This window comes from Dreissena polymorpha, chromosome 7, assembly GCF_020536995.1.
Source record: "Dreissena polymorpha isolate Duluth1 chromosome 7, UMN_Dpol_1.0, whole genome shotgun sequence".
In the NCBI taxonomy this organism is placed as follows: domain Eukaryota; kingdom Metazoa; phylum Mollusca; class Bivalvia; order Myida; family Dreissenidae; genus Dreissena; species Dreissena polymorpha.
In genome coordinates, this window is record NC_068361.1 from 33,700,117 (window position 1) to 33,727,669 (window position 27,553).

General features: G+C 34.6%; 1 protein-coding gene and 2 long non-coding RNA genes across 6 annotated transcripts; all 3 read left to right on the forward strand.

Annotated features, from left to right (window-relative positions):
• The first annotated feature begins 12 nt into the window (after positions 1 to 12).
• On the forward strand, positions 13 to 27,553 carry LOC127836955 (ankyrin repeat domain-containing protein 45-like). Its single transcript, XM_052363625.1, has 5 exons — positions 13 to 368; positions 1,767 to 1,934; positions 3,808 to 3,902; positions 10,988 to 11,126; positions 26,987 to 27,553. Exons 1-5 carry the CDS (start codon positions 80 to 82, stop codon positions 27,010 to 27,012), a joined length of 717 nt encoding a protein of 238 aa, XP_052219585.1. The 5' UTR covers positions 13 to 79; the 3' UTR covers positions 27,013 to 27,553.
• LOC127836960 (uncharacterized) lies at positions 11,199 to 13,046 on the forward strand. 4 transcript variants are annotated; one of them, XR_008029019.1, is made up of 5 exons: positions 11,199 to 11,663; positions 11,734 to 11,803; positions 11,944 to 12,163; positions 12,234 to 12,363; positions 12,713 to 13,046. It is a non-coding gene; the product is annotated as an uncharacterized LOC127836960 (long non-coding RNA). The 4 variants fall into 4 exon arrangements; XR_008029016.1 differs by lacking the exon at positions 12,713 to 13,046 and adding an exon at positions 12,574 to 12,644; XR_008029018.1 differs by lacking the exon at positions 12,713 to 13,046 and adding an exon at positions 12,434 to 12,508.
• LOC127836959 (uncharacterized) lies at positions 16,962 to 18,114 on the forward strand. The gene is made up of 3 exons (XR_008029015.1): positions 16,962 to 17,222; positions 17,495 to 17,697; positions 17,996 to 18,114. It is a non-coding gene; the product is annotated as an uncharacterized LOC127836959 (long non-coding RNA).

The window sequence follows — 27,553 nt, forward strand, 5'->3', positions numbered from 1 at the left end:
TAATGACGTAAAATGTTTTGGAGTAACGGGAATTCCCTATGATAGGAAGTCGAAGTGAAATACGCTTTAATTTATTGAAATGACGCTCCAAGAAACGGTGGCACACGAAGAGCAACACGACGAAGTAGAAATCCTTCTTCCGAATACCACCATCGTAACCCATTGTATCTTGAAAAATGACATTCCACGACTGATAAAATCATTTGAAGATGAGGCAGATCCTTTCAAAGAAACCATTGCAGAACTGATAAACAAACGCGATCCTGACGGGAAGTCGCCATTAGATATTGCAGCAACACTGGGGCGTTCTGAAATTGCGAAGGAATTATTGCAACGAGGAGCAGATGTTAATTCCATTACCCCAAAGGGTACTTCCTTCATTCTTAGTTATATAAAAACCATTAATGAAGTTGCAATATTCCATTTAAGTTGTACAATTGTTATGAGCAATATATTGTCAGAAAACTAACTGTTTATATCGAAAAAAGATGTTTCCAAAATATATCTGGTCGTGGTTGTAGTCTTCAGTCTTGTCAAATTAAAGAAAGAGGATACATTTGGTATTTCTTCTTAATCACAATCATAAAATAGGTGTCGGGTATATTTCAAATATATCAAAATGCTTAATCTATTTTTAATAAATTTATTTGTAATATCCTTGAAAGTATCAATTTGATTTTCAGACACAATTTTTTTTAATGATTGTGTTAAACTGTTTGTGTATATCTGAACCGCTTGGGTCATATTTCAGGACATCAAACAACATTGTGAATATCATGAAAAATCAATTTTGTGATCTAATGAACCTTTAAAATATGAACGAATTCATGTATTTCCGAACACAAAATTAATATTTTTATTCAATCATTAACCATTTAAATAATAACTTGTCAGAAGGGTATTGAGAATCCAAAATGCATTAACGTTTTGTTAATGGTTCAAATCTAGTCTTAGATCAGTTTACTTATACTTCTCTACAAAAATCGTGAATGGTCTTGACCAATTTTATGTATCATACTAATTTACTTAAAAAAAGGTCAATATATTAATTTTAAAACCAGGCACCGTCTTTTTTTCTCGATTAAGGAAAAGGGCCTGGACTTCCATTTTTGGGAATCAATAAAAAAGTAACAAAACAGAAGAAAAATATTGTTTTAAAATATCTTACGGCACTCCAATACAAACACTGCAGTGTAATTTTGCTTGTGCCCAATTTTGATTATTTTTGCAATTGGCTGAAATGGTTAACAACAGTGGGAGCCCTGTGCACCCCTAGCCCTGTGCACCCCTAGCCAAGCCCTGTACACCCCTAGCCAAGCCCTATACACCCCTAGCCAAGCCCTGTGCACCCCTAGCCCTGTGCACCCCTAGCCCTGTGCACCCCTAGCCAAGCCCTGTGCACCCCTAGCCAAGCCCTGTGCACCCCTAGCCAAAGTGCTGAAATTAAGATACTTATTTGAGCCATGCTTTGTGAAAAAGGGGTTTAAATGCATGTGGGTATAGTGTCTTCCCAGATTAGCCTGTGTAGTCTGCACAGGCTAATCAGGGACAACACTTTTCGTTTAAACTTGATGTTTGCTAAGAAGAGACTTTCTGTTAACGAAAAATACCATACAGCCGAAAGTGTTGTCTCTGATTATCCTGTATAGACTGCACAGGCTAATCTAGGATGGCACTTTACGCACATGCATTAAACCCCCTTTTCACAGAGCACAACCGATTTCATTTCATTATCACAACAATCATGTGTAGCTGTTCATTTCCAGGCTACTGTGCCTTGCATCATGCGGCTGCCTGGGGCCAAATGGCAGTCCTCAAGGTTCTTGTGGAGTTCAACTTCAACCTGCAGCAGCGTAACACACATGGTGAGCGTGCCAGAGAGACGGCACTGCGGTACAACCACCCAGAGTGTGTCGACTACCTCGACTGGGCAGGTACACCAGCAATTTCTGTCCTAACGGTACTTTACCAATTAGGAAAAAACTATAAATTTCCCAATTTGTGTAAAAAAAAATCCAATTTAAGTTTTTTTTTTGTAATAGATAAAATGCAACATATGGTGAGTTTCCCTATGCAGCTCTATTATGGCTAGAACTTATAAATATATATATACATGTAGTAAATATGATATTAATAACAATTAGTTACACATGTATTGATTTTTAAGTATTTGGGACAAAAAATCAAATACAACAATTTCCCAATATGAAGACATCAGGACGCGAATTTTCCCAATTTCATGTTTTTTCGCGCATAATTTTCCCCATCTGTACTTTTCCCAAATGGGCAAAAAAATTGCTGTACACTGTTAACATGTGCATGGCTTTTTTTATTTGGACTCTTTGAAACTTGAATTTTAGAAATTCAATTCTATAGACCCTTAATTGAAGATCATTATTTGTATACCTGAGCACAAGCTGTTATTGGCTGTCCATTGACAAATATGGCTACAATTGGCTTGGGAATTTCTCTTATAATGTTATAGCTAAACCTTGTTAGCAATCTAGAAGTCACTTTTTTTTTTGTCAGATCTTCAGGAAACCTTTTCAGAATTATTTTCCTAACTATATCTTGGCTGAGTTTGAAATTGGTTCTTACCAGTTTAGAAACATGGCCACTAGGGTGCAGGGCAGTTTTGCTTATATGGCCTATATTGAAACCGAGTTAACTCACTTGAAGTGACAATCTTCATGAAACTTGCTGAAAATATTTGTACTATACATGTAGATACATCAATTGAGTTCAAAAATGGTCATTGTTTAAATTTAACCATTGCTACCATGGGATGTTTTAAATCAGGTTGTATTTTGGCTAACTTGCAACCTTTTAACACCGGTTGAAGTTGCTTCTCTGAAGATTAGGACAATACTTCAAGAGATACTATGATCATCTGATATTTATGATGATTTAATTGAAATTTCTCCATTTGCACAATAAATCACTCACAGGCAGAGCAGTTTTTCTTGTGGGACTTTATTGAACAAGTAAGAAATCTAGTTTTAACCACGTCATGTGTGTAAAGTGTCATCACAGATAAGCCTATGCAGTACGCACAGGCTGATCACAGTTGACACTTGTTTTAATTTTTTTTTTAAACCAAATGCCAGTCTAGGCAGAAAGTGTTGTCCCTGCGCAGGCTGCACAGGCTCATCTGAGACAACACTTTAGGCAAATGCATTTAGCCCAGTTTTCTCAGAAGAAGGGTCATATGATATAATATTTAATGCAAAAGTTGCAGCGTATGATTGCCCAGGATATATAAAGAATAACAGGTTACTGCCTGATCTTTTTGTAATATATATCAGACAAAGCTTAGAATAATATAACGGTGAGGGTTACCGATCGAGCCGTTATTTTATTCGTACTGAGCCTGCTATATTACAAAAAGATCAGGCAGTAACCTGTTTTTCTGTTTATCATACCTCTACGTCCCCGATTTTAAAGAAATAATTAAAAAATCACTCAAAGCTGCATTTTTAAATGGAAAAAATATGATTTTGTTGTGTGACATGCTAATAATGACGTCACGAGCACTTGCGCTTAATTTTTGTAAAACATGTTTTTTGCTGTTTGTGTTGCATTTTGTGTCTATAATATAATACATCTTGGTACCAAATTGTTTGTTTTGTTGAATCTGATTCCATTTTACTAAAAATGATTACTTTATAGTTGTTTCCGAGTAAAATGACCTACCACCTATCATTGACTGATATAAGAACTTCCTGTTGAACTGATAAAAAATATATATCATGCAACGTTATATCATGCAGATATCAATGCAATGGTATGATTAATATGTGAATTCAGAGGCTCGGTTTTTCCTCATGGAGACATGCAGAACCACTCAGGAGACCGTACAGGATGCTGAGAAGGTCATGGGACGTTTGACCAAGGAAGATAAGGTGAGAGACATACTGCAAGTTAGAACTGACTGTATATTTATGCCCCCCTTCGAAGAAGAGGGGGTATATTGTTTTGCTCATGTCGGTCCAAATGTCCGTCCACCAGATGGTTTCCGGATGATAACTCAAGAACGCTTAGGCCTAGGATCATGAAACTTAATAGGTACATTGATAAGGACTCGCAGATGACCCCTATTGATTTTCAGGTCACAAGGTCAAAGGTCAAGGTCACGGTGACCCGAAAAAGTAAAATGGTTTCCGGATGATAACTCAAGAACGCTTAGGCCTAGGATCATGAAACTTAATAGGTACATTGATCAGGACTCGCAGATGACCCCTATTGATTTTCAGGTCACTAGGTCAAAGGTCAAGGTCACGGTGACCCGAAATAGTAAAATGGTTTCCGGATGATAACTCAAGAACGTTTATGCCTAGGATCATGAAACTTCATAGGTAGATTGATAATGACTGGCAGATGACCCCTATTGATTTTCAGGTCACTAGGTCAAAGGTCAAGGTCACTGTGACCCGAAATAGTAAATGGTTTCCGGATGATAACTGAAGAACGCTTATGCCTAGGATCATGAAACTTGATAGGTAGATTGATCATGCCTCACAAATGACCCCTATTGATTTTCAGGTCACTAGGTCAAAGGTCAAGGTATCGGTGACCTGAAATAGTAAAATGGTTTCCGGATGATAACTCAAGAACGCTTATGGCTAGGATCATGAAACTTCATAGGTACATTGATCATGACTCGCAGATGACCCTTATTGATTTTCAGGTCACTAGGTCAAAGGTCAAGGTAACAGTGACAAAAAACATATTCACACAATGGCTGTCACTACAACGGAGAGCCCATATGTGGGTCATGCATGTTTTACAAACAGCCTTTGTTTATTTAGCCTTGATTTGAGAAATTTGAGTTAAATGCATGTGCGTAAACTGTCCCAGATGCGCTTGTTCAGTCCCCAAAGGCAAATCAGGGATGACACTTTCGGATTTTTGTTAAGAAAACTTTATTTAACAAAATATACCATAACGATGGAGTTTTGTCCCTGATTAGCCTGTGAGGGCTGTAAGGGGGCCTTTTCACAGATTTTGGCATGTATTGAAGCTTGTCATTAAATGCTTTATATTGATAAATTTAAACATTCAGGCTTTTTCCGCTCCATTTTGGGAAAACGCCACACTGGAATTTTGGGAATTTCGCGTCGTGAAAACCCCCATTTTGGGAAAAAAATTAATCGCAAAATTGGCTCAATTGGGAAAAATTATCGCATGTAAATTATTTAAAACAGTGTTTCTTATATTTCAAAGAAGCCGTTAACTGGTAAATAACGACTATTTTGATAACTTATTATTAAAATTTTACAAAATATTATGAACATGTGTGATTAGTGCAGGTTTTTTAATCTGAATTTGGGGAAAAGGCTTGGCCTTTTTGAGGTGAAAAAAATCGCGGGAAGCGCCGGATTTTGAGGATAAAAAGTTAAGTCTTAAATAATCATTAACATATTTTACAGTTCTTAAAACAAATTCAAGGCAACAGATAATTTAATCATGCAATACTTTCTATTTTCTACACCAGATCAGGTCAACTTATATATTTAAAGGGTAAAAAAAAAAAAAAAAAAAAAACAATGTTTTTTTTTTTTTTTTTTTTTTTTGAATTGGGAATTTTTTTTTGAATTGGGAAAAAAACAACCAGATTTGCATTGGGAATGGGGCCGAATTTCGGACCCGTGGCATAGGGCGGAAAAAGCCTGACATTGGACCTAAATATCTCCAATAAAAAAACACAAGAACACAATTAAAAAAAGGACAACAAAGTTACGCTAAACTGGGCTCGAACCACTGACCCCTGGTGTTCTGGAGTTAAAAGTCTCCCGCTTAAACCACTAGACCATCCGTGCTCATGCTATGAGCGGATGTATTTTTAGCTCACCTGAGAACAACATGCTCATGGTGAGCTTTTGTGATTGCCTTTTTTTGTCCGTCGTACCAGGCCTTGAAGAATCCACTCGACCACTCGCATATGCGAGTGAAGACTGAAGTTGACAGTCGGGCGAGTAAAGTTTGTTAAATACTCGACCGACCGGGCAAGTGCTGTTTTTCAAGTTGAGAAATATAGATTCAGTTACAGAACTCCTGCCACATCGATACAAATTGCGAACAATTTTTTGAACGAACAAAAAGTAGATTTAGTACACAAAGAAACTGTACTTTCGTTTTGACAATGAAAAATGACGTCACGGGCACAGTAAAAATAATTCTCGTAATCGGCTGCGCTTTTTTCGTAGGTGTCAGTGCTCTTAGCTAATCGATTAAAAGTGATAAAACAGTTAAATATATTGGTCATTCCGTGAAGAATAAAATTTCATTTCAATTAGAAAATAATACATAACTGGTTAATTATAATACTTCTTATATTTAATTAAAAATAAACAGAAAAATAATTATTAATAAACAGAAAAATTCGTGATCAGAAGCTGTAGCCAAAATTTACCATATTGTAACCATTTGTCAATCAAGCGTGTCTTTCAGTAAAAGTTCGTCGGAAATATTAAAACTCAGCATGGAAAAGGGTTCTATTTTAAAATATCTGCAAGGTGGTGGAGACAGGGAACAGAAAGAAAGGTCATTAAAACGAGAAGCGGAAAGTATTGAGAAAAGGAAACAGGAGCAGAAAACGTAAGGAAAGCAAATAAAATCCATCAGATAATGTAGCAAATTTGTTTGCACTTAGTGCCACTATGTTACGTAGGTTAAAAGGATCTGGTTGATCATAACTATAAATATAGATTATTTTTTTTTTAAAGCAGGACGAGTAGATTAAAGTGAAGGGCGAGCGGATTGTCAGACCTACTAGCCCTACAGGGCGAGTGGCTCTGGAAAAGTTCTTCAAGGCCTGCGTACGTTGTCCGTTGTGCGGCGTCAAAATTTGCCTTGTTATATCTGTAGAGGCCACATTTATTTTCCAATCTTCATGAAACTTGCTCAGAAGATTTGTCCTAATGATATCTTGGATGAGTTCAAAAATGGTAATTTTTGCTTGAAAAACATGTCTGCCAAGGGGCGCAGCATTTTCCCTTATATGGCTATATACGGCTATAGTAAAATCTTGTTAACACTCTAGAGGCCACATTTATTGTCCAATCTTCATGAAACTTGGTCTATAGATTCATCCCAATAATATCTTGAACAAGTTTGAAAATGATGCCTGTTGGTTGAAAAACATGGCTGCCAGGGGGCGGGGCATTTTTCCTTATATGGCTATAGTAAAACCTTGTTAACACTCTAAAGGCCACATTTATTTTTCTGATCTTCATGAAACTTGGTCAGAAGATTTGTCCTAATGATATCTTGGATGAGTTTGAAAATGGTAACCTTTGGTTGCAAAACATGGCTGCCAAGGGTGGGTCATTTTTCCTTATATGGCTATATTTGGCTAATGTAAAATCTTGTTAACACTCTAGAGGCCACATTTATTGTCCAATCTTCATGAAACTTGGTCAGAAGATTCATCCCAATTATATCTTGAACAAGTTCAAAATGATGCCGGTTGGTTGAAAAACATGGCCGCCAGGGGGCGGGGCATTTTTCCTTATATGGCAATAGTAAAATCTTGTTAACACTCTAGAGGCCACATTTATTGTCCAATCTTCATGAAATTTGGTCAGAAGATTGGTCTCAATGATATCTTGGATGAGTTTGAAAATACAGTCCACTCTCGTTATCTCGACATTGGATATCTCGATATTCTCGATATGTCGAAGTAAGCTCAATGTCCCAATTTTTTTCCTTCATTATCTATATAAATAAACATCCCATATCTTGATTTTTGTTATGTAGAATAAATCAATATCTCGATATAAAATTGTGTCCCAAGTCACGATTTTACATGTATTTACTTTGGTTTCTCGAAGTGCGAAAAACTCGTCCAGTGTCGGCAAAAGGTGAGCAATTTTTTCTTTGATACTTCGCCGTCCCGCTTCGCCCAGCTGCTCCCGATACTGTGTGGTAGGAAATTGATCCGTTAATTGCATCAATAATCACACGTGTGTAATGTCGTTAGCCATTAACACTTGAGTAAGGCCTGTCGCTTTAACTGTCACTTTAACATCAATTAACTGCAATTAATACACAGCCTGCCGAAAGGCCGAAATACTAATTGTTTTTACAAACAACATTCCAAAATGCATTGTGTTATATTTTTACTAATAATTGATTGAACTTTGCATTTCAAACTACAAAATGTACATGTACAGTTCAGTATTCCGGAACGTGATTCACGCATGTTCAGATGGAAAACCCTCGTCTTGATTGGACGTTAATTGCATCTTAACTTTAAATTGCAACATTACCTGATGTTAACTTGACAGTTTAGAAAAATTATAACCGCATGTGTTCATGCAATACTTAAAATGTCATTGAAAGCATTTAAATAGAAAAATTAATCGTGCCTCGAAAAAACGCGTATACTGTGAAACCATTTATTTTCGACAGCACAAAATTTCGTCATTTTTATAAAAATGACGATTTCGTCAGCACTTAATTTCGCCGATTTCTGATTTTGATTCTTTTTTAAATGTGTCATTCAATATCCGATTTGTGTGTAATACATATTCGCGATCAATCGCAGTTGCGAAAAATCGTGGTACGAATGCGGGAACACACTTGAGAATCACTGCAGGATATGGGGCCTGTTTGTCACATGCCAATTAACTAGTCTTTTGTTATCAAGGGACAGTATTGGACCCTCTTAATGTATGCCATTCACACGTTCATTGTTATGATTAGCGGACAAGTGGGATCGAATAACCGTTAACGAGTGTTTGTAACAACGAAGCCAATTGCCAATTAGTCTTATTCTATTATTATAATTGCCACACTTTTGTTTATTTACTTGGGTATGTGTTCTAGTTGGTATGATTTTTATTAAAATGCTGTCAATACCGTTTTAAAACTGTTTGTGTTATACGAAAGAGGTTCCAGATTGTTAAGTGATTTTTTTTTCAAATAAAATGCTTTTTTATTCTGATATCAACATTAAATATATAAACTCTATGTGTGTGTTTGTTCTTAAAAAGTAAACTACCGGTATATAAATCAATAATGTCAATAATTTAAAAATAAATAAATTGATACATATAAAATAGTTATAAGTGTGGTAAAACGCAAACAATCAAACAACAAACAGCAATTAAAATATTCTTTATTAATTTGTGATAAATACGCATGTTGATCACACATCGTCATCTTTTCATTTGGTTTATTGTCTTTCATCGGCATTCGCTGCGTGATGGCTAATATGCAACACCCCTGCAAAACACAATGCACCTAATGGGTAATAAAGTTATAAACAATTAGCGCTAATTCATTACCATTCTACATAAACAAAGTCAACGGATTCGATACAGCTGTACTGCACACGCGTTTTAAAGAAGTGTAACGTGTCAGTTAAGTACCTTGTGTAATCTACATCCCTTTGTGTCAAAACCGGATTAATCTTGATTACGAAACAGCAGTGAATGTGTGCATGGATTATGTTGGAATTTAATGCTTCATGTCTACGGTAAAGTTTTAAAATATTGTTCAACTTAGTGTTTGTTTTTGTTCAAACATAGAGCATGATTGTTTGTTAGGATCTTAAATTCGCCGATCGGTCGACTGACGAAATTTATGAAAATTAATGCCTGACGATTAATAATGGTTTCACAGTATATCAGATAGAGAGTATTATGCCACACGTTGACGGCTTTAGTTAGACCACTAAGCAGGTATTTAGATGTTAAAAACAAGGTAAATGTTCGTCTCATTTTTTCTTTGAAAACACTTAATCGGATATCTCAAACTCTCGTTATCTCGATATTTTTTTCTGGTTTCCGCTGACTTCGAGATAACGAGAGTGGACTGTAATTATGTTTGCTTGAAAAACATGGCTTCCATGGGGCGGGGCATTTTTCCTTATATGTCTAAAATCTTGTTAACACTCTAGAGGACACAATTACTCTCCGATCTTCATGAAACTTGGTCAGAAGATTCATTCCGATAATATCTTCGACGAGTTAAAAAATGATGCTGGTTGGTTGAAAAACATGGCTGCTAGGGGGCAGGGCATTTTTCCTTATATGGCTATAGTAAACCTTGTAACACTCTAGAGGCCACATTTATTTTCTGATCTTCATGAAGCTTGGTCAGAAGATTTGTCCCAATAATATCTTGTTATCTCAGGTGAGCGACTTTGGGCCCTCTCAGGCCCTCTTGTTTACTTATACTAGTATATGCAATCCTTGTAGTTTCACAAAATATAACGACAGCAACAGAACTTTCTGCATTTGTTTGGCTTGGATGGATTTTAAAATATCATAAGCATGATGAGAGGTTGTGAACCAGGTAAGTAAGTAAAGATCAAGGTACAATTTTAAGGTTTTTTATAATATATTAGTCATTAGTTCTTTAACCTTCGCATTTCTTTGTACATTATAATAATTTAAAAGGTATAACAATAACAATACATTACTAAAAAACAAAACACACACTGTATGAAGACTGTTAACATTTAGCGCCATTCCTTACAAATCTTCGGAAACAAAGTTAATGGCATCAATACTGCAATCCCTTACAGGAAATGTCAAGTGTGGGCTAAGTACACATTGTAGTACATATTGTTGTAGACATTGTGATGTACTCTTACTATTCTAAGGTCTGGATTGCGCAATTCGCACAAGTTGTGTATGAGGATAACAATAGATATTACTTGTCTTTTGTGTTTTTTACTACAGGAATTATGTCTTTAACAAATAAAAAAATGCAAATTATTTTAGATTTTAAATTTTATTGTTTTAAAACACAATCTACAAAAAAAGATGTCACACAAATATTAATAATTGTATGGTAGATACCATTCAAGCTTTAGAAGATTTACCTTTGGAGACTGACTCAGGTCATTAAGTTTTGCTTCTTAATACATATAGACCGACCAATAGACTGTATTGGCAGAAAGTTCAGAACTTGTATTTGTTGCATTCAATATCAGAAAAATGAAAATTGTCAATATTTGTACCATGTTTGCAAACAGAGTATAGCGTTAAATTGCTGCAAGGAGAGATTGGAGTGGATTGATGCAAACCAAGGCGCTACCACCCAGGATTTCATTGACCAGAAAAACGCCCTGGTCGAGATACTTGGACCAATCCTGCTGAAGATTTCTGAGCCCCGTAAGTTCAGAGTGAATGATAATGAACTGCACTCTGTGAAAATCTGGCTTATTGCATGTGTGTAGTGTCGAACCAATTTAGCCTGTGCAATCTGCACAGGCTTATTTGTGACAACACTTTCTGTCTAGACTGGATTTTCATTTAGAAGAGACTTCCTTTAAACGAAAAATTCCATAAAAGTTGAATGTGTTGTCCCTGATTAGCCTGTGCAAAATGCGCAGTCTAATCAAGTAATATACTTTACACACATACTTTATTCCCGGTTTTTCGAGAGCACAGCTCATACGTTTTTTGAAATCGTTCTTTGCTCTGGTAGTTTAACGGCAGGTAATAATAGATATAGATTAGTCTGTATTGCTTTTTGAAATCGTTCTTTGCTCTGGTAGTTTAACGGCAGGTAATAATAGATATAGATTAGTCTGTATTGCTTTTTGAAATCGTTCTTTGCTCTGGTAGTTTAACGGCAGGTAATAATAGATATAGATTAGTCTGTATTGCTTTTTGAAATCGTTCTTTGCTCTGGTAGTTTAACGGCAGGTACTAATAGATATAGATTAGTCTGTATTGCTTTTTGAAATCGTTCTTTGCTCTGGTAGTTTAACGGCAGGTAATAATAGATATAGATTAGTCTGTATTGCTTTTTGAAATCGTTCTTTGCTCTGGTAGTTTAACGGCAGGTAATAATAGATATAGATTAGTCTGCATTGCTTTTTGAAATCGTTCTTTGCTCTGGTAGTTTAACGGCAGGTAATAATAGATATAGATTAGTCTGTATTGCTTTTTGAAATCGTTCTTTGCTTTGGTAGTTTAACGGCAGGTAATAATAGATATAGATTAGTCTGTATTGCTTTTTGAAATCGTTCTTTGCTCTGGTAGTTTAACGGCAGGTAATAATAGATATAGATTAGTCTGTATTGCTTTTTGAAATCGTTCTTTGCTCTGGTAGTTTAACGGCAGGTAATAATAGATATAGATTAGTCTGTATTGCTTTTTGAAATCGTTCTTTGCTCTGGTAGTTTAACGGCAGGTAATAATAGGTATAGATTAGTCTGTATTGTTTTTTGAAATAGTTCTTTGCTCTGGTAGTTTAACGGCAGGTAATTATAGATATAGATTAGTCTGTATTGTTTTTTGAAATCGTTCTTTGCTCTGGTAGTTTAACGGCAGGTAATAATAGATATAGATTAGTCTGTATTGCTTTTTGAAATCGTTCTTTGCTCTGGTAGTTTAACGGCAGGTAATAATAGATATAGATTAGTCTGTATTGTTTTTTTAAATAGTTCTTTGCTCTGGTATTTTAACGGCAGGTAATAATAGATATAGATTAGTCTGTATTGCTTTTTGAAATCGTTCTTTGCTCTGGTAGTTTAACGGCAGGTAATTATAGATATAGATTAGTCTGTATTGCTTTTTGAAATCGTTCTTTGCTCTGGTAGTTTAACGGCAGGTAATAATAGATATAGATTAGTCTGTATTGTTTTTTGAAATCGTTCTTTGCTCTGGTAGTTTAACGGCAGGTAATAATAGATATAGATTAGTCTGTATTGCTTTTTGAAATCGTTTTTGCTCTTGTAGTTTTACGGCAGGTAATAATAGATATAGATTAGTCTGTATTGCTTTAAAGGTTAAATAATTTCTTTGTGGGACTTCTTTTTACTTGGGTTATGGGACAAAGATGATATTTATCAACAATCAAACTTTGAGAGACAAGTGTTTGTTTTGTCACACTTTTATTTACAAATGAATAAAATGCCATCTCATTTTAACACAAAAGTGCAATATTCATGGTTAATCTTATTTGGAAAACAATAACATATTTGTTTCTCAAATCAGAGTATTTAAGTATTGAAAATGATGTATGTAAGTATTTATTTAGACATGTTACATTAATTTGTTAAAGATATTAATGTATAATGTATTCTTTAGGAGATGAACCAGTAAGTAAATTCAGTGGCTTTGATACATCAATGGTACCTAGCATGGTGGCTGTGTCCATAAAGTTTTTGCTGAACATTTTAAATAAAAAAAGCAGAAGTTATTGGAAAAAAACTACATAAGTTTGCATTAAAAGGCTGAATGAATCAGATTAATTTGAGCATGAATGCCCGGGCTATTTTCTCTCTAAGTGGGATTGTGGCTTTTACTCTCATTTTTGGGAAAAGTAGTATTATTTTTGACATTTTGGTGGGAAATTTTAATAGTGGACAATTTGAAACATCCTTGGTATTTGAAGATCAGTTTGATGGAAATAGGTGGATGAATTCATATTACGGTCCCTTCATAAATACTCTTGAAAAAAAAGCCTTAATGCAGATTAATGTTAATTTTGAGGACCATAGGTATGTTTTTGTGACATGTCTAACGGTACCATTTGATTTTCAGAGGTTACTGATTGTTTGCTTAGTTCACAATTCCTAAGGCTTTACTTTAGATGTTTGACTGAGGTATTTTGAACATTCTGATATTAAAAGCAATATAAGCATTCAATGGAGTTACCATATAATACAAACACTTTAGTATGGCCTGGAATTGTGTGTTGTTCAATGAACTGTGTAGTTGTGTATTTTGGTTCTATTGACGTTGTGCAGTTACTTCGCTGCATGTTTGCATACCTAATTGGCTGCTTAAATCTTACAATGCAACCTGCTTACGACTTCTCAGCGACTCAAATTTGAATCTGAAATTAAAAATTATTAAAAAAATAATAATTCTGTGAACTACAGTTTTAGTTAGCATATAAAATGTAAAATATAAATTTTAATATTTAATGTAGAAAATTCATTTATAGACAATATATATAATGTATGTGTGTTAGCACCATTATTGCCAGGTCAGGTGAGTGATTGATGACCATCGGGTTCTCTTACAATAAAGGGAGAGCAATCTGCCACACTGTAGCTGTCATATGAGCCTTATTCTAGGAAAACTGGGCTTATTGCATATGAGACGCATTCTGAGAAAACGGGGCTTAATGTATGTGCGTAAAGTGTCATTCCAGATAAGCCTGTGCAGTCCGCACAGGCTAATCAGGGACGACACTTTCCACTTTTATGGTATTTTTCGTTTAAAGGAAGTCTATTCTACACGCAAATCCAGTTAAGGCAGAACGTGTCGTCCCTGATTAGCCTGTGTGGACTGCACAGGCTAATCTGGGATGACACTTTAGGCACATGCATTAAACCCAGTTTTCTCAGAACGCGACTCATATGTCTAAGTGTCATCCCAGATCAGCCTATGCTGACTGCACAGGCTAAACAGGGACGACACTTTTGTTGCATTTTCGGTTCAAAGAAGTCAAATATTAACGAAAATCCAGTCTAGGTGGAAATTGTTTTTCCTGATAAGTCTGTGGGAACTTCACAGGTTAACCCTTTGCATGCTGGGAAATTTGTCGTCTGCTAAAATGTTGTCTGCTGAATTTCTAAAATTAGCATTTTCTTCGATTTTTTTCAAAGAATACTATCAGAATAGCAAACAGTTTGGATCCTGATGAGACGCCACGTTCTGTGGCGTCTCATCAGGATCCAAACTGTTTGCAAAGGCCTTCAAAATTCGGTTCCAGCACTGAAAGGGTAAATCTGGGACATTACTTTCTGCACATGCATTGAGACTAGTTTTTCCAGAAAGACGCTCATATTATAATGGCCCATTAAAAAAAACATGGGAATGTGCTTTGCACCTGCCATATGGTCACTGCGTCGGTTGGTTGGTCGGCATTTCAGATATTTGGTCCATAAACCATTTAATTTACTCTTGATATCTTAAAAGAGCACGGCTCTATGATCATGCACCATTTATGATGGTAAAAAAAGACATATTGATTTTAAGGTCCGTAGTTCAAAGGTCACAATCACAGGGTTATCAAAATACAAGTTTCAGTACCTTAAATAATAACTTTTCTTTGAGTTGTTTGAATTATGAAAAATTATGATCTAAAAAAATTGATGGAGATTCTCTAATATTTGGAGTTAGTACAGAACTGTCGGCAGTAATTTAGGTCCAGTATGTAATTACAGCTGAAGGCATCATAACCCTGTTTAAAAACAATTTATTTGAAATCACTTCCAATTGATATAAGTTGAGGGGAACACATCTTTAAAAATATCTCTAAACATCTATAACATATCTTCTTTAAATGTTTCTTATACTGGTATTCAGTGTATATTTGTTTTACTTTGTTGCATTAAATCAGGCTGCACAATTAAACATTTACATAGGAAACTTATTCTGCCTTATTACTCCAGCTTTGTGGTGTGCTTTTATATTCCAGTTGGACTGTGCAAAAGATTATTTATTCAATTGAAGCAATAATTTCCTTTTTGTTACTGTGTCATTATCTATTGCATGTTTTATTAGTCCCCTACCGGTTTCACCGAAGGAGACTTATGGTTTGCGCTCTGTCAGTCAGTCTGTCCGTCACACAGACCTTGCAAAAAGTTAACCCACTTTCATACCAAAACACACTTAAACCAACATAAAACTGTGTTTTTTCTAAGTTTTTCTGAGCGGAAGTTGGTTTTTGCTAATAAAAGCGAGTTTTATGTGAGCTAAACTGTGCTTAACTGAGTTTAAAGTTGGTTTTTTAAAGTAGATGTGTGTTAAAGCGAGTTTTTTTGCTGTAAGAAGTTGGTTTTTTATGTGTCAAAAGTGAGTCTTTTTATTTATGAGTTGGTTTATGTGTGTTTAAGTGTGTCTTTTTGTTTCATAAGCGAGTCTTTTACAACAGAAGTGGGTCTTTTTATAAACAGAAGTGGGTTAAAGCGAGTTTAAGTTGGTCTTTTTATAAATAATTTGAAAGCCGCAACAAGGCTAAAAGACTCACTTTAACACACTTATCAATAAGTTGGTCTTTTGTTTATTAACATAACTCAACAATAAAACAATAATTCTTCAACTAGGTCTTTGTTTCATGTTTATAGCCATATATTATCAAGGTGAATTGTAAAGGGGCTTTTTTACAGCTTGTTTGCCATTGCACCTTTTGTACATTTATGGGCTCCCCATAATTTTAAGGAAACATTGGATAAAAATTGCTCTTTCAGAACATCACAGGTTCACAGATACTATAAAAATGTTAAAATGTTCAAACTTAGTTTTATACCTGAATATGAAATTGTTTGTCTTTCACTTTGAATCAATACATAAATATTATTAAATATATTATAAGAACAATCACACATCTATAAAAATCTGAATACTTCCATTTAATTCATGTTCTTTGGAGAATTCAATAGACTTACAGTGTGTTTTTTTATTCATTTTTTGAGGGGGAGAGTGACACTGTTTCTATAATAAATAAAACTAGTTTCAGTGTGAAAGTGTTGATTAATATATGGAAACTTATGTGGGCTTGCCAGCATCAATTATATCTCCTCAACATAAAAACAATAACTATTTTAACTTTCTTATACTGATATTTAACCCCAATACAATTAATGCCTACCACATTGACCTTTAACATACGATTTAAAAGGCAATAAAAATAAATAATATTTATACTATTAATATTATTTGCTAACACCATTCAGCATGTTTTTTTTAAATATTCACAATTAAATATAATATGCTAAGGGTGATGTGTATTATTCAATAAATACATATATGTTGGTGTTGAAATCAGTAGATATTTCTCAGATTTAGTAATTGGCTGACACACATAAGAGATTAGCCCTCCCCCCCCCCAATTAAATCATAAACATAAATTCTTATCACAGTATCAGTGCTCCATCTATAGGCCTAACAAAGGGGTGTTGATAGACTTTTGATTGGCTGAGCCACCATCTATTTGAAAACAAGCGACTTTGATTGGCTGGAGACAGGAAGTTATGTTATGAAAACAAAGGGGTTTTTCATCAACTGACTTTGAGCTTTAAGGTATAATTGAGTAACATTAAGACTTATAATTCTAGTTTAAAATGTCTTGAATAACTTTCAGCATGAAGTATTGTGTGGTGAAAACAATGTGTATGTACTACAATGTGTAAATCAACAATAAGTTTGTTGCAAAGGAGATTCAAAGTGGATGGTTAAAGTGATATGGTCTCATAATTCATCAACTGCCTGTTATCTTGGAATACTGAAGAACAGTTGTTTTAGGTTTGTATTTTCATTTTTACATCACTTTTTTATTTAGTTTTATATTGAATTAATTATGATCATTATCATATTTATGTATTGTCACTGGGAAATGTAAATGGATAAGTAAAAATGTAATGCAATTATAAGGAAAAACAACACCATTTGAATAATTATGGCTGTATTTTATGATTATTGTCATCTTAAATGTTATTTATACCTATTTCTGGTCATTAATGAACAGATTTCTTTCCCACATATTCAATGAAAACTTTTATATTTTAAATTTGAAGGTTAAACTCCCAAGGTGAAATTTACATTGATTGGAAGATTCTTTGGATAGAATATTCCTGCCAAAAGACAGCAGAAGGGGGACTAACTGATGTATGGATTTTGACACCAGATTTTACCCTGCACGAGCAGCCCAACTTGAGTAGATCAGGAGTGGGAAAACCGAGCCCTGTCCTTGACCAAGGAAAGTTGGATTTGTTGAGAGGTAAAACTATACAGGTTTTAGCATTTGAAAGGCGTCACACTTCTGACCAGTCCACACAGCCAAATGAGACCACATATCTTGGTACATTTTCAAACAGTATTTTCTACCACACGTAATTTCTTTTAATTATTTATGACAAGCGTTAAGTCACATGTGATCACAGGATTTAAATTGCAAAAATAAACAAACAAAAACAACAAGCAAACAAACTTGTTTTGATTTAAATTAATAATATTTATAGTAACAAGATATACCATAACAGCAATATTTATCAATTACATTATAAAATATCTTTCAGGACCTGATATCAAATGAGATCATGCACAAGACGCACCTCGCAAAGGCCATGACAGTATAGTTTTCAGACCTGATCAGCTGGTGACTGCTCTATGAAGTGCTGTTCAACCTCCCCTAAGGGGGATTTTCGAGAGGGTCTCCTGATTGCTGAACACTACGCCATGGTTGGTATGATTCTTTTTTATAGGGAAAAAGGGGATTTAAATATATAGGTGTTCTACTGCCTCCATATTCATTTTGAAACAAACATAATGCAATTGATTCAAATTTGACTCCAGCACATAATCTGTCTTGCGTTAATTTAATACTACTGCTAAAATTTAAGAGTTACTAAAAATTGTGTTTGTGTATAAAAGTTTTGAGAATTTAACACATAGGCAGACAAAAATAACCTCAGTATAAAGTTAACGATCAAGCTCTTATTTTGAACGATATAAAAAATTCAAGCAACAGTAATTTGCCTCCTTGTTTCAAAAACCTCTTTTGAAATCCTTCTAATGTAGATGATGTTAAAATGGGATATCTGAACTGATGATATTGATGTAAAAGTTTATTCCACCAAAATCAAGTCATTCAGATCAGACTTGATTTGGGTGGAATAAACTTCTACATGTTTTTTTAATACTGTAATGTACAGTAAAATCCTGCATTGATTGTTCATATACATTTCAGTTGTCATCTCCAAAAAGTTTGCCCTGCCCATATCAACAGTGGAAGAGAACATGAGATGGGCCTTGAAGAGGCTTCGTGTCATGTACTGCGGGGAGAATATATAAACTGTTTAGTGCTGAGCAATATGTTCCTTTGTTCATAGGTGTAAATATGTGTAAAGGGCTATTCCAGGAAAAGATAGGATGAAGGATTCCTTAATGTTGTCATTTTATAAATCCGGTACCACCAACACAGTTAAAAACAATTATTATTAATTTTATCCTCTGTATCACCTCTCACTAACTGAAACTGTATATAATCATGGTTCATACCCTTCCTCCCATTTTTACCTGTGGTAGCCCAAAGAGGAGAATATTATTTATTTTAATTTATTATGTTAAATGTGCTCGCATATTGTGATAATGTATCTTGGGTAGATGTTTTCCTGGTTTTGTTAAAAATGCACTGTAAAAATGTTCACATTATTTGTTTTTTTTAATATAAACATTGTTTTTCGCAAATTGTGTGTGTCTTTTATTTATAATCACATGGGGCTTGTAATGATCTGTTGTGATTTTATCTCAAATAACCTTTTTACCATTAAGGTGTAAATATTTTTTTTTACAAAGGTTACAGGTCAAACAAGCAAAATTTTATGATCCCTTAAGCGAACAAAAGACTCACAAAAACCAACTTAAACACACTATTGTAGACAGAAGTGTGTTTAAGTTGGTTTTTTGTGAGTTTTGGTATGTTGGTTTTTTGTGAGTTTTGGTATGTTGTTTTTTTTGTGGGTTTTGGTATGTTGGTTTTTTGTGAGTTTTGGTATGTTGGTTTTTGTGAGTTTTTTCTGTGTTTAACTCAGTTTTAACCAAGTTGGTAAAAAAAACACTTTAAACACAGAAAAAACCAACATACCAAAACTCGCAAAAAACAAACATACCGAAACTCACAAAAAACCAACATACCAAAACTCACAAAAAACCAACTTACCAAAGCCCACATTTATGTAACAAGTGAGTTTTTTCTGTGTTTAACTCAGTTTTAACCAAGTTGGTAAAAATACCCACTTTAAACACAGAAAAAACCAACTTACCAAAACTCACAAAAAACCAACATACCGAAACTCACAAAAAACCAACTTACCAAAACTCACAAAAAACCAACTTACCAAAGCCCACATTTATGTAACAAGTGAGTTTTTTCTGTGTTCAACTCAGTTTTAACCAAGTTGGTAAAAATACCCACTTTAAACACAGAAAAAACCAACTTACCAAAACTCACAAAAACCAACATACCAAAACCCACTAAAAACCAACTGCCAATACCGCTTGGTTTAACACGGATAAAACTCGTGTTTAACTCGAGTTTTACACACTTATTTGGGAAGGGAATTATATTACTGTCATTTTTGGATTCTGCGATAACTTTGAAAGTTCTTAATATTTTTTCATGAAACTTGAAACATGGATACATGTAGATGGCAATATGGACATTATGCACGTCATTTCATTTCGTTCCTACGTCAAAAATTCTGGTTGCTATGGCAACAAATAGACTAGAAATACTGCTGAAAATGGTGGTTTTCTGGATCCTGCAATAACTTTTAAAGTTCTTAATATTTTTTCATGAAACTTGAAACATGGACATTATGCACGTCATTTCATTTTGTTCCTACATCAAAAATTCTGGTTGCTATATATGGCAACAAATATATTAAAAAATCTGGAATTTCTGACAATGGTGGAGCCGGTAGGGGACTTATATAGCTTGGCAATAGTCTTGTTACTCCTTAAGTGCCAGTGGTTCTGTGTTTGATGAAAACAAGGCTTTTTGTGCCAAGATGAAACCTGGAACCTCTTTTATTGTGTATCACTATTTAACTCGTATTACATTGCTGTTCAAAACATTTATTAAAAAAGTTGATCAATTGAAAGTTGAAGCTTGACAGATCTTCATAGTGTTAAAAAGAAAATGACAATCAAAAGTTTAATGGGTATTAACATTTTAAGACATTTCTGTATATTTTATGAGTATATTTAAATTGAGATACAAAATCTATCCAGATAACCTGTAGCCCATATGTAGAAACTAGAATATTCAAAATTATGTAAGGCCAGAAATACAGTATCTTATGTTTCCCCTCTTGCAAGGAATGCAAATGTAAGTTTGGTAGGTAAGGCAAATAGCTAGGTATATTTTCATATTTGTTCATTTAACAGTAAAAACTTACTTTCTTATTAGTATTAGTAAGAGGTTTACTTATTTTTGCCTATTTTATTACAATGATTATATAAATTATATAACATATGTTTATTTTTGGCTAGTTTTCTATACTCCGCCAAAGGCGGAGGAATGTAGAATTTAGCCTGTCTGTCCATCAGTCCGTCTGTCTGTAACAAAACATTGTAGGGCTATATCTCAGAAACTATATACGATATCAGTATGAAACTTCATAGGTGTATAGATATCAATGAGGAGAAGTTCCATGCCGAGAACCTTAACCCTACCCTTTCTTTAATAAGAGTTATTGCCCTTTGTTGTTGTTTTTATGCCCCCGGTAGGGTGGCATGTAGCAGTTGAACTGTCCGTCAGTTTGTCTGTCAGTCCGTCAGTCTGTGCGTCCGTCCGAATACATAGGCCATATAAACTTTTGCAATATTGAAGATAGCAACTTGATATTTGGCATGCATGTGTATCTCACAAAGCTGCACATTTTGAGTAGTGAAAGGTCATCCTTCAAGTCAAAAAATACAATCTAAGGGAAGTAATAAGCTTTAAAAGGGAGATAATTGTTAAACCTGCCAAATGATATATTGAAATTTTATTTCAAAGCAGTGCAATAGGGGGCATTGTGTTTCTGACAAACACATCTCTTGTTTAATGAATATTTTTCAGGGCTATATCTCAGAAACCATGCAAGATTTCAACATGAAACTTCATGGGTGTATTGGTATTAATTAGGAGAAGTGCCATGCTTAAGAACCATAACCCTTCACTTTCTTAAATAAGAGTTATTGCCCTTTGTTGTTGTTGTATGATGGAACTTTTTAGGGCTTTATCTCAGATATGAAACAACATTTCAACATGAAACTTCGTGGGTGTTTAGAAAGCAATGGGAAGAAATGCCATGCTTAAGAACCATAAACTTACACTGTTTTAACTAAGAGGTATTGCCCTTTGTTGTTTTTGTTTTGTATGATGTTACTTTTCAAGGCTATATCTCTGAAACAATACAAGATTTCAACATAAAACTTCATATGTGTGTACATATGAATGAGGAGAATTGCAATTCATACAAATAACTAGGTTACCCTACACTTAATGATTATACTGTATATCAAGGGATTTGCACTGATCCATAAACAAAGTTTATTTGGCAGGGGATATCAATTCAAGGAATTTGCTTGTTTTAATTTAAATTCGATGTTTTTTACCGGGCTGAGTGCCTTTCAAGCATTTTTTAAGATTTTTTCTCTATATTCAATGCTTGGAAAATTTTGGATATTTTAATTCTGTCCTCATGAAATTTATTAGATCAACAGTTGCATGTATGCATGAATACTAGACCTGCGGTATTTAGAATGTAGATATCCTGATCTGACTGAGGAATTCCCTCTGCAGATTTATTAAACCGTTCCCCCATAAGAAGCAAAGTGAAAATGGCTTTTGCAACCAGCATAAAACCATAACACCCTGCAAGTAACTCGCAGTCTGTTTAGGTATTAGGCTGTTTGCTGCTCATCTTTATCTAAGGGTAAAAATGGCAGTGAAGCCTTTGAAACTTGAATTTAGAAATAAAGGTATATAATTAAATTTAACTTTCTTAGGGACTACAATTGCGTCAAAATATGTATCTTGGTAAAGGATAAATTAAATTACAACATTATGTTGCTAGCATGGTCCAGTTTTCCAGATATCTGTCCTTATAAATCTCTTTAGCTGAGCAGCCATTTGTACCTTATGTGATCCTTAATCGTACCCTATTTGTTTTCCCCTTAAAATGAAACATGAACTGGAACATTGTTTATATGTGTCTTTTTTTGAGAAAACGGAGCATAATGCATGTGCGTAAAGTGTCGTCCCAGATTATCCGCACAGGCTAATCAGGGACGACACTTTCCGCCTTAACTGGATTTTCATGTAGAAGTGACTTCCTTTAAACGAAATATACCATAAAAGCGGAAAGTGTCGTCCCTGATTAGCCTGTGCGGACTGCACAGGCTAATCTGGGATGACACTTTACGCACATGCATTAAACCCAGTTTTCTCAGAACACGACTCATATCTCTATCATGATTTGTAAAGCCTCTAAGGATTCTTACAACAAATTGCTGAGAAACCAATACTATTTGTCTGACAGGAACTTTTGAACTTTTTGGATTTTCGAAGGTCCTCTCATCCTTGAAATCAAATGTCCAACAGACGCTCAAGTGTGAAAATCTTACATCAGATATTATACAAAAGTCTGTGAATTTAAGATCAAATATGAATTCCAGATTTATTATTCCACTTAATTTCATTTCATAGAAAATGAATGAATATCTTGTAAAATGATTTCAAATGATGATTGGGGTCATTGCTCTGGTTGTTTCTTCAAAGACCATAAGCTCTGAAAGTTTCTCTGCTGCTGGTACAGGTGAAGTTTCACTTTGTTTGTATTTTTAAGGTCATCATATTTGAAAAATCAGTAAGAAAGGCTCTAGTATTGCTTGTTGATGAAATTTCCCATGGGGTCTCTCACATTGAAAGTTTATGTTGCCATAAAATGGCTTTATTTGAGCTGTATTGTTCAAAATTCATATTATGCCATATGCCATCAGTGAAACTTCAGACCAGCCTGCGCAAACCCTGTTTGCTATTAAGTCACGAAAGGGTTTGTGGTCTCATTATCCAACATAATGATTCCTTATCAGAGTACATGGATGCAGAGGAATATCTGGAGCTAAACTGTTTCCCCTTTCCCCTGATGCATCTCATTTGTCTTAGACCTGATTCCATCATCCATTTAGGTCTGGTTGCAATCCAATTAGATCTTGTTACATCATCCATTTAGATCTGGTTTCACAATCCAGTTATATCTGGTTGCCTCATCCAGTTAGATCTTGTTGCTTCATCCTATTAGATCTGGTTGCATCATCCAGTTAGATCTTGTTGCATCATCTAGTTAAATCTTGTTACATCATCTAGTTACATCTTGTTACATCATCCAGTAAGATCTGGTTGCATCATCCAGTAAGATCTGGTTGCATCATCCAGTAAGATCTGGTTGCATCATCCAGATAGATCCTGTTGCATCATCCAGGTAGATCTTGATGCATCTTCCAGTTAGATCTGGTTGCATCATTCAGTTAGATCTGGTTGCATCATCCAGTTAGAGCTGGTTGCATCTTCCAGTTAGATCTTGTTGCATCATCCAGTTAGATCTGGTTGCATCATCCACCTAGAGCTGGTTGCATCAACCAGTTAGAGCTGGTTGCATCATCCAGTTAGAGCTGGTAGCTTCATCCAGTTAGAGCTGGTTGCATGATCCACTTAGAGCTGGTTGCATCATCCAGTTAGAGCTGGTTGCCTCATCCAGTCAATTTCTTTCAGACGGAGAGGACCCGTATGGAATATGGAGTCAAGTGAAAAAGCTCAATTTAAATTCCGAGGAACCAAAAACTGATACAGAAAATGTATGGTGTCTTGAATGTCTTCATAACAAACGGTGTCTTCTTAATAACAAACTGCATTTCGATTTCCACCTCTGGGTCCTGAACATCTAATACTTTTGTTGCGTTTTCTTAAAAGAGTAATTTCCTATGTTTTGTGTGTTTTGATCCCCGCGTGTAACCCTTTGTATCCGGTTATTATATCCCCATCAATGAGATAGCACCTTGTCTGATAAATCTTAATTTATATTGTTTTGGCGTTGTCTGTCTGTCCGTCCGTCTTTCCGTCCATCTGTCCGGAGCCATATCTTGGAAGTGCTTTGGTGGATTTCATTGAAACTTGGTATGAGTATATTATATGGATAACAGGATGATGCACGCCAAATGGCATTGTACACCATCCGTTAATAAGGGAGTTATGGCCCTTTTTATCTCGAAAAAATGCTTTTTTTGTGTGTCCGGAGCCATATCATGGAAGTGCTTTGGCAGATTTCATTGAAACTTGGTATGAGTATATATATATATATAAGAAGATGATTCACGCCAAATGGCATTGTACACCATCTGTTAATAACGGAGTTATGACCGTTTGTATCTTAAACAATTCTTTTTTTTGTGTCAAATATAACACTTTTGTGTCCAGAAGCATATTGGCAGGGGATATCAATTCAACGAATTTGCTTGTTCTTTCAATACTGTTGGCAAAGTATCTATAGCAATTTAGTGACATTTTGTTTATTTTTTTATGACATTATTTTATGTTTTAGTTGTGTTTTTAGCCATTTTCTTCTGTTTCCGTCAGAACGAACAAAAAAGCCAAATTGATGAGATACAAAGAATACCGTATTAGTTTACCTGCATGGCATTGAGACTATGTCATAGTTGCATTGGTTCTTCAGGCCTTGCTAAATTAACTTATCTGGATTCAACAGTAACCTTGTATTCTACATGTTATCAATGCGCCCAGGTCGCCCTGGCGTACTGGATATGTTGTCTGCTTAGTGACCGGGATGTCATGGGCTCAATCCCCAGTGCAGGATTGTTCTTTAGACCGTTCTCCTCCAAAGACACCAAGTGCTGGTTCTACCCAGGAAACAAAAAAAGAAGCGTTTTCATGCCCCCGGATCGATATATAGGTATTTTGTTTTTGGCCTGTCTGTCTGTCATTCTGTTCCAAAACTTTAAGGTTACAGTAGTTTTGCAATAACTTTTGAAATATTGAACATAGCAACTTGATATTTGGCATGCATGTGTATCTCATGGAGCTGCACGTTTTGAGTGTTGAAAGGTCAAGGTCATCCTTCAAGGTCAAAGGGTCAAAAAAAATAAACTTTAATATATTAAAGTTTTGCAATAACTTTTGAAATATTGAACATAGCAACTTGATATTTGGCATGCATATGTATCTCATGGAGCTGCACATTTTGAGTGGTGAAAGGTCAAGGTCATCCTTCAAGGTCAAAGGTCAATTTTTTTAAAATTTAATACAATGTATATTTAAGTTTTGCAATAACTTTTGAAATATTGAACATAGCAACTTGTTATATGGCATGCATGTGTATCTCATGGAGCTGCACATTTTGAGTGGTGAAAGGTCAGGGTCATACTTCAAGGTCAAAGGTTGAAAATTTTAAACTTTAATATAGTAAAGTTTTGCAATTACTTTTGAAGTATTGAACATAGCAACTTGATATTTGGCATGCATGTGTATCTCATAGAGCTGCACATTTTGAGTGGTGAAAGGTCAAGGTCATCCTTCAAGGTCAAAGGTAAAAAAAAAAGCGTTGCATTAGGGGGCATTGTGTTTCTGACAAACACATCTCTTGTTCAATAAGCCTAAGCGTTTGATACAATCAAGCTTAAATAAATAGGTTTAGCCCTTTCAGTGCTGGAACCGAATTTTGAAGGCCTTTGAAAACAGTTTGGATCCAGATGAGACGCCACAGAACGTGGCGTCTCATCAGGATCCAAACTGTTTGCTATTCTGATAGTATTCTTTGAAAAAAAATCGAAGAAAATGCTAATTTTATAAATTCAGCAGACGACATTTTAGCACACGATAAATTTCCCAGCATGCAAAGGGTTAAAATAAAATACTCAGTGTTTAGTTGCAGTACCATCTTGAGTACATGCACGGTTCTTAGTTCTACCATATAAATATTCACCTAAGATCAACATCACCATGCACATGTATTACAGAAAAGGTTGAGAGTGATTGATTAACTAACATATTAGTGCACTTTGTATTGCTGAATATGAGAAACAAATTACAAACAACGTTGATGGCTCGGCTTTAAGTTTATTGCTTTTTTTTTATTGAATTAAGACTTAAATAAAAGTGTCTTCTTTTCAACATTATTTTTGAATGAAAATGGAAATAAAAATAATAACAAAAGCAATAATATTGAAAATACAATTTGTTTAAAATGTTATAACCTGTCAGTGCTATTTTTTAATGTATTTATGAAATAATAGTATTTTTGCTTTTAACTTTCCTTAAGGCAGTTGATTATATGAAGTTGTATGTTGTATTTACATACCCGGTTATTTTTGTTATTTTTAATATCCTTGTGACCTGTTTTGTTCTTCTTGTATAACATGCAGCTTAAATCTATAGTTAAATAAATAAATCAGTTACATGTATTAGTTGAGAAGTATATGTCTTATATATCTTGTTATATTTCCAGCCCCCGAAAAACCAGAAAAAAAGTAAATAGGTGAAACAAAAGGCAGTACTTGTGCCTGGAGTGATTGTCTGTGATATGAAGTCAGTGAACTAACAGAATACGTGGCCGTAACAAAGAAGACTTGTCAGTTCTCATATATTGATACTATTGATTGATAATATTATTCTTTTCTTTTTTTTTTCATAGCTATATACATGTATATACTCAAAGTGAAATTATTTGACTCTATCAATTAACTAGATTTTACATGTACTTACTATTTTTAACTGAGATATGTGTAACTAATATCATGGATTGTAATGTCTGCGTAATGTGTATAATTTTAGGAAAATTGTTATACATGTATATAAGGAACTGTTAGAAAGCATAACAAACAAATGTATGTGTACCTGAAGTTCACATGTTTAAAATGTGTTGTTGTTGTTTTTTTTCAATCTAATTTTGACAATTATAAATGAAATCAGTTAGTATATTGTCCAAAATAAAATCTGTTATTTTCCTCGACTGCGTCACATTTTGTTTGATAGCGAACATTGTTGAATTAAAGACAAAGACTTATGCAGAACA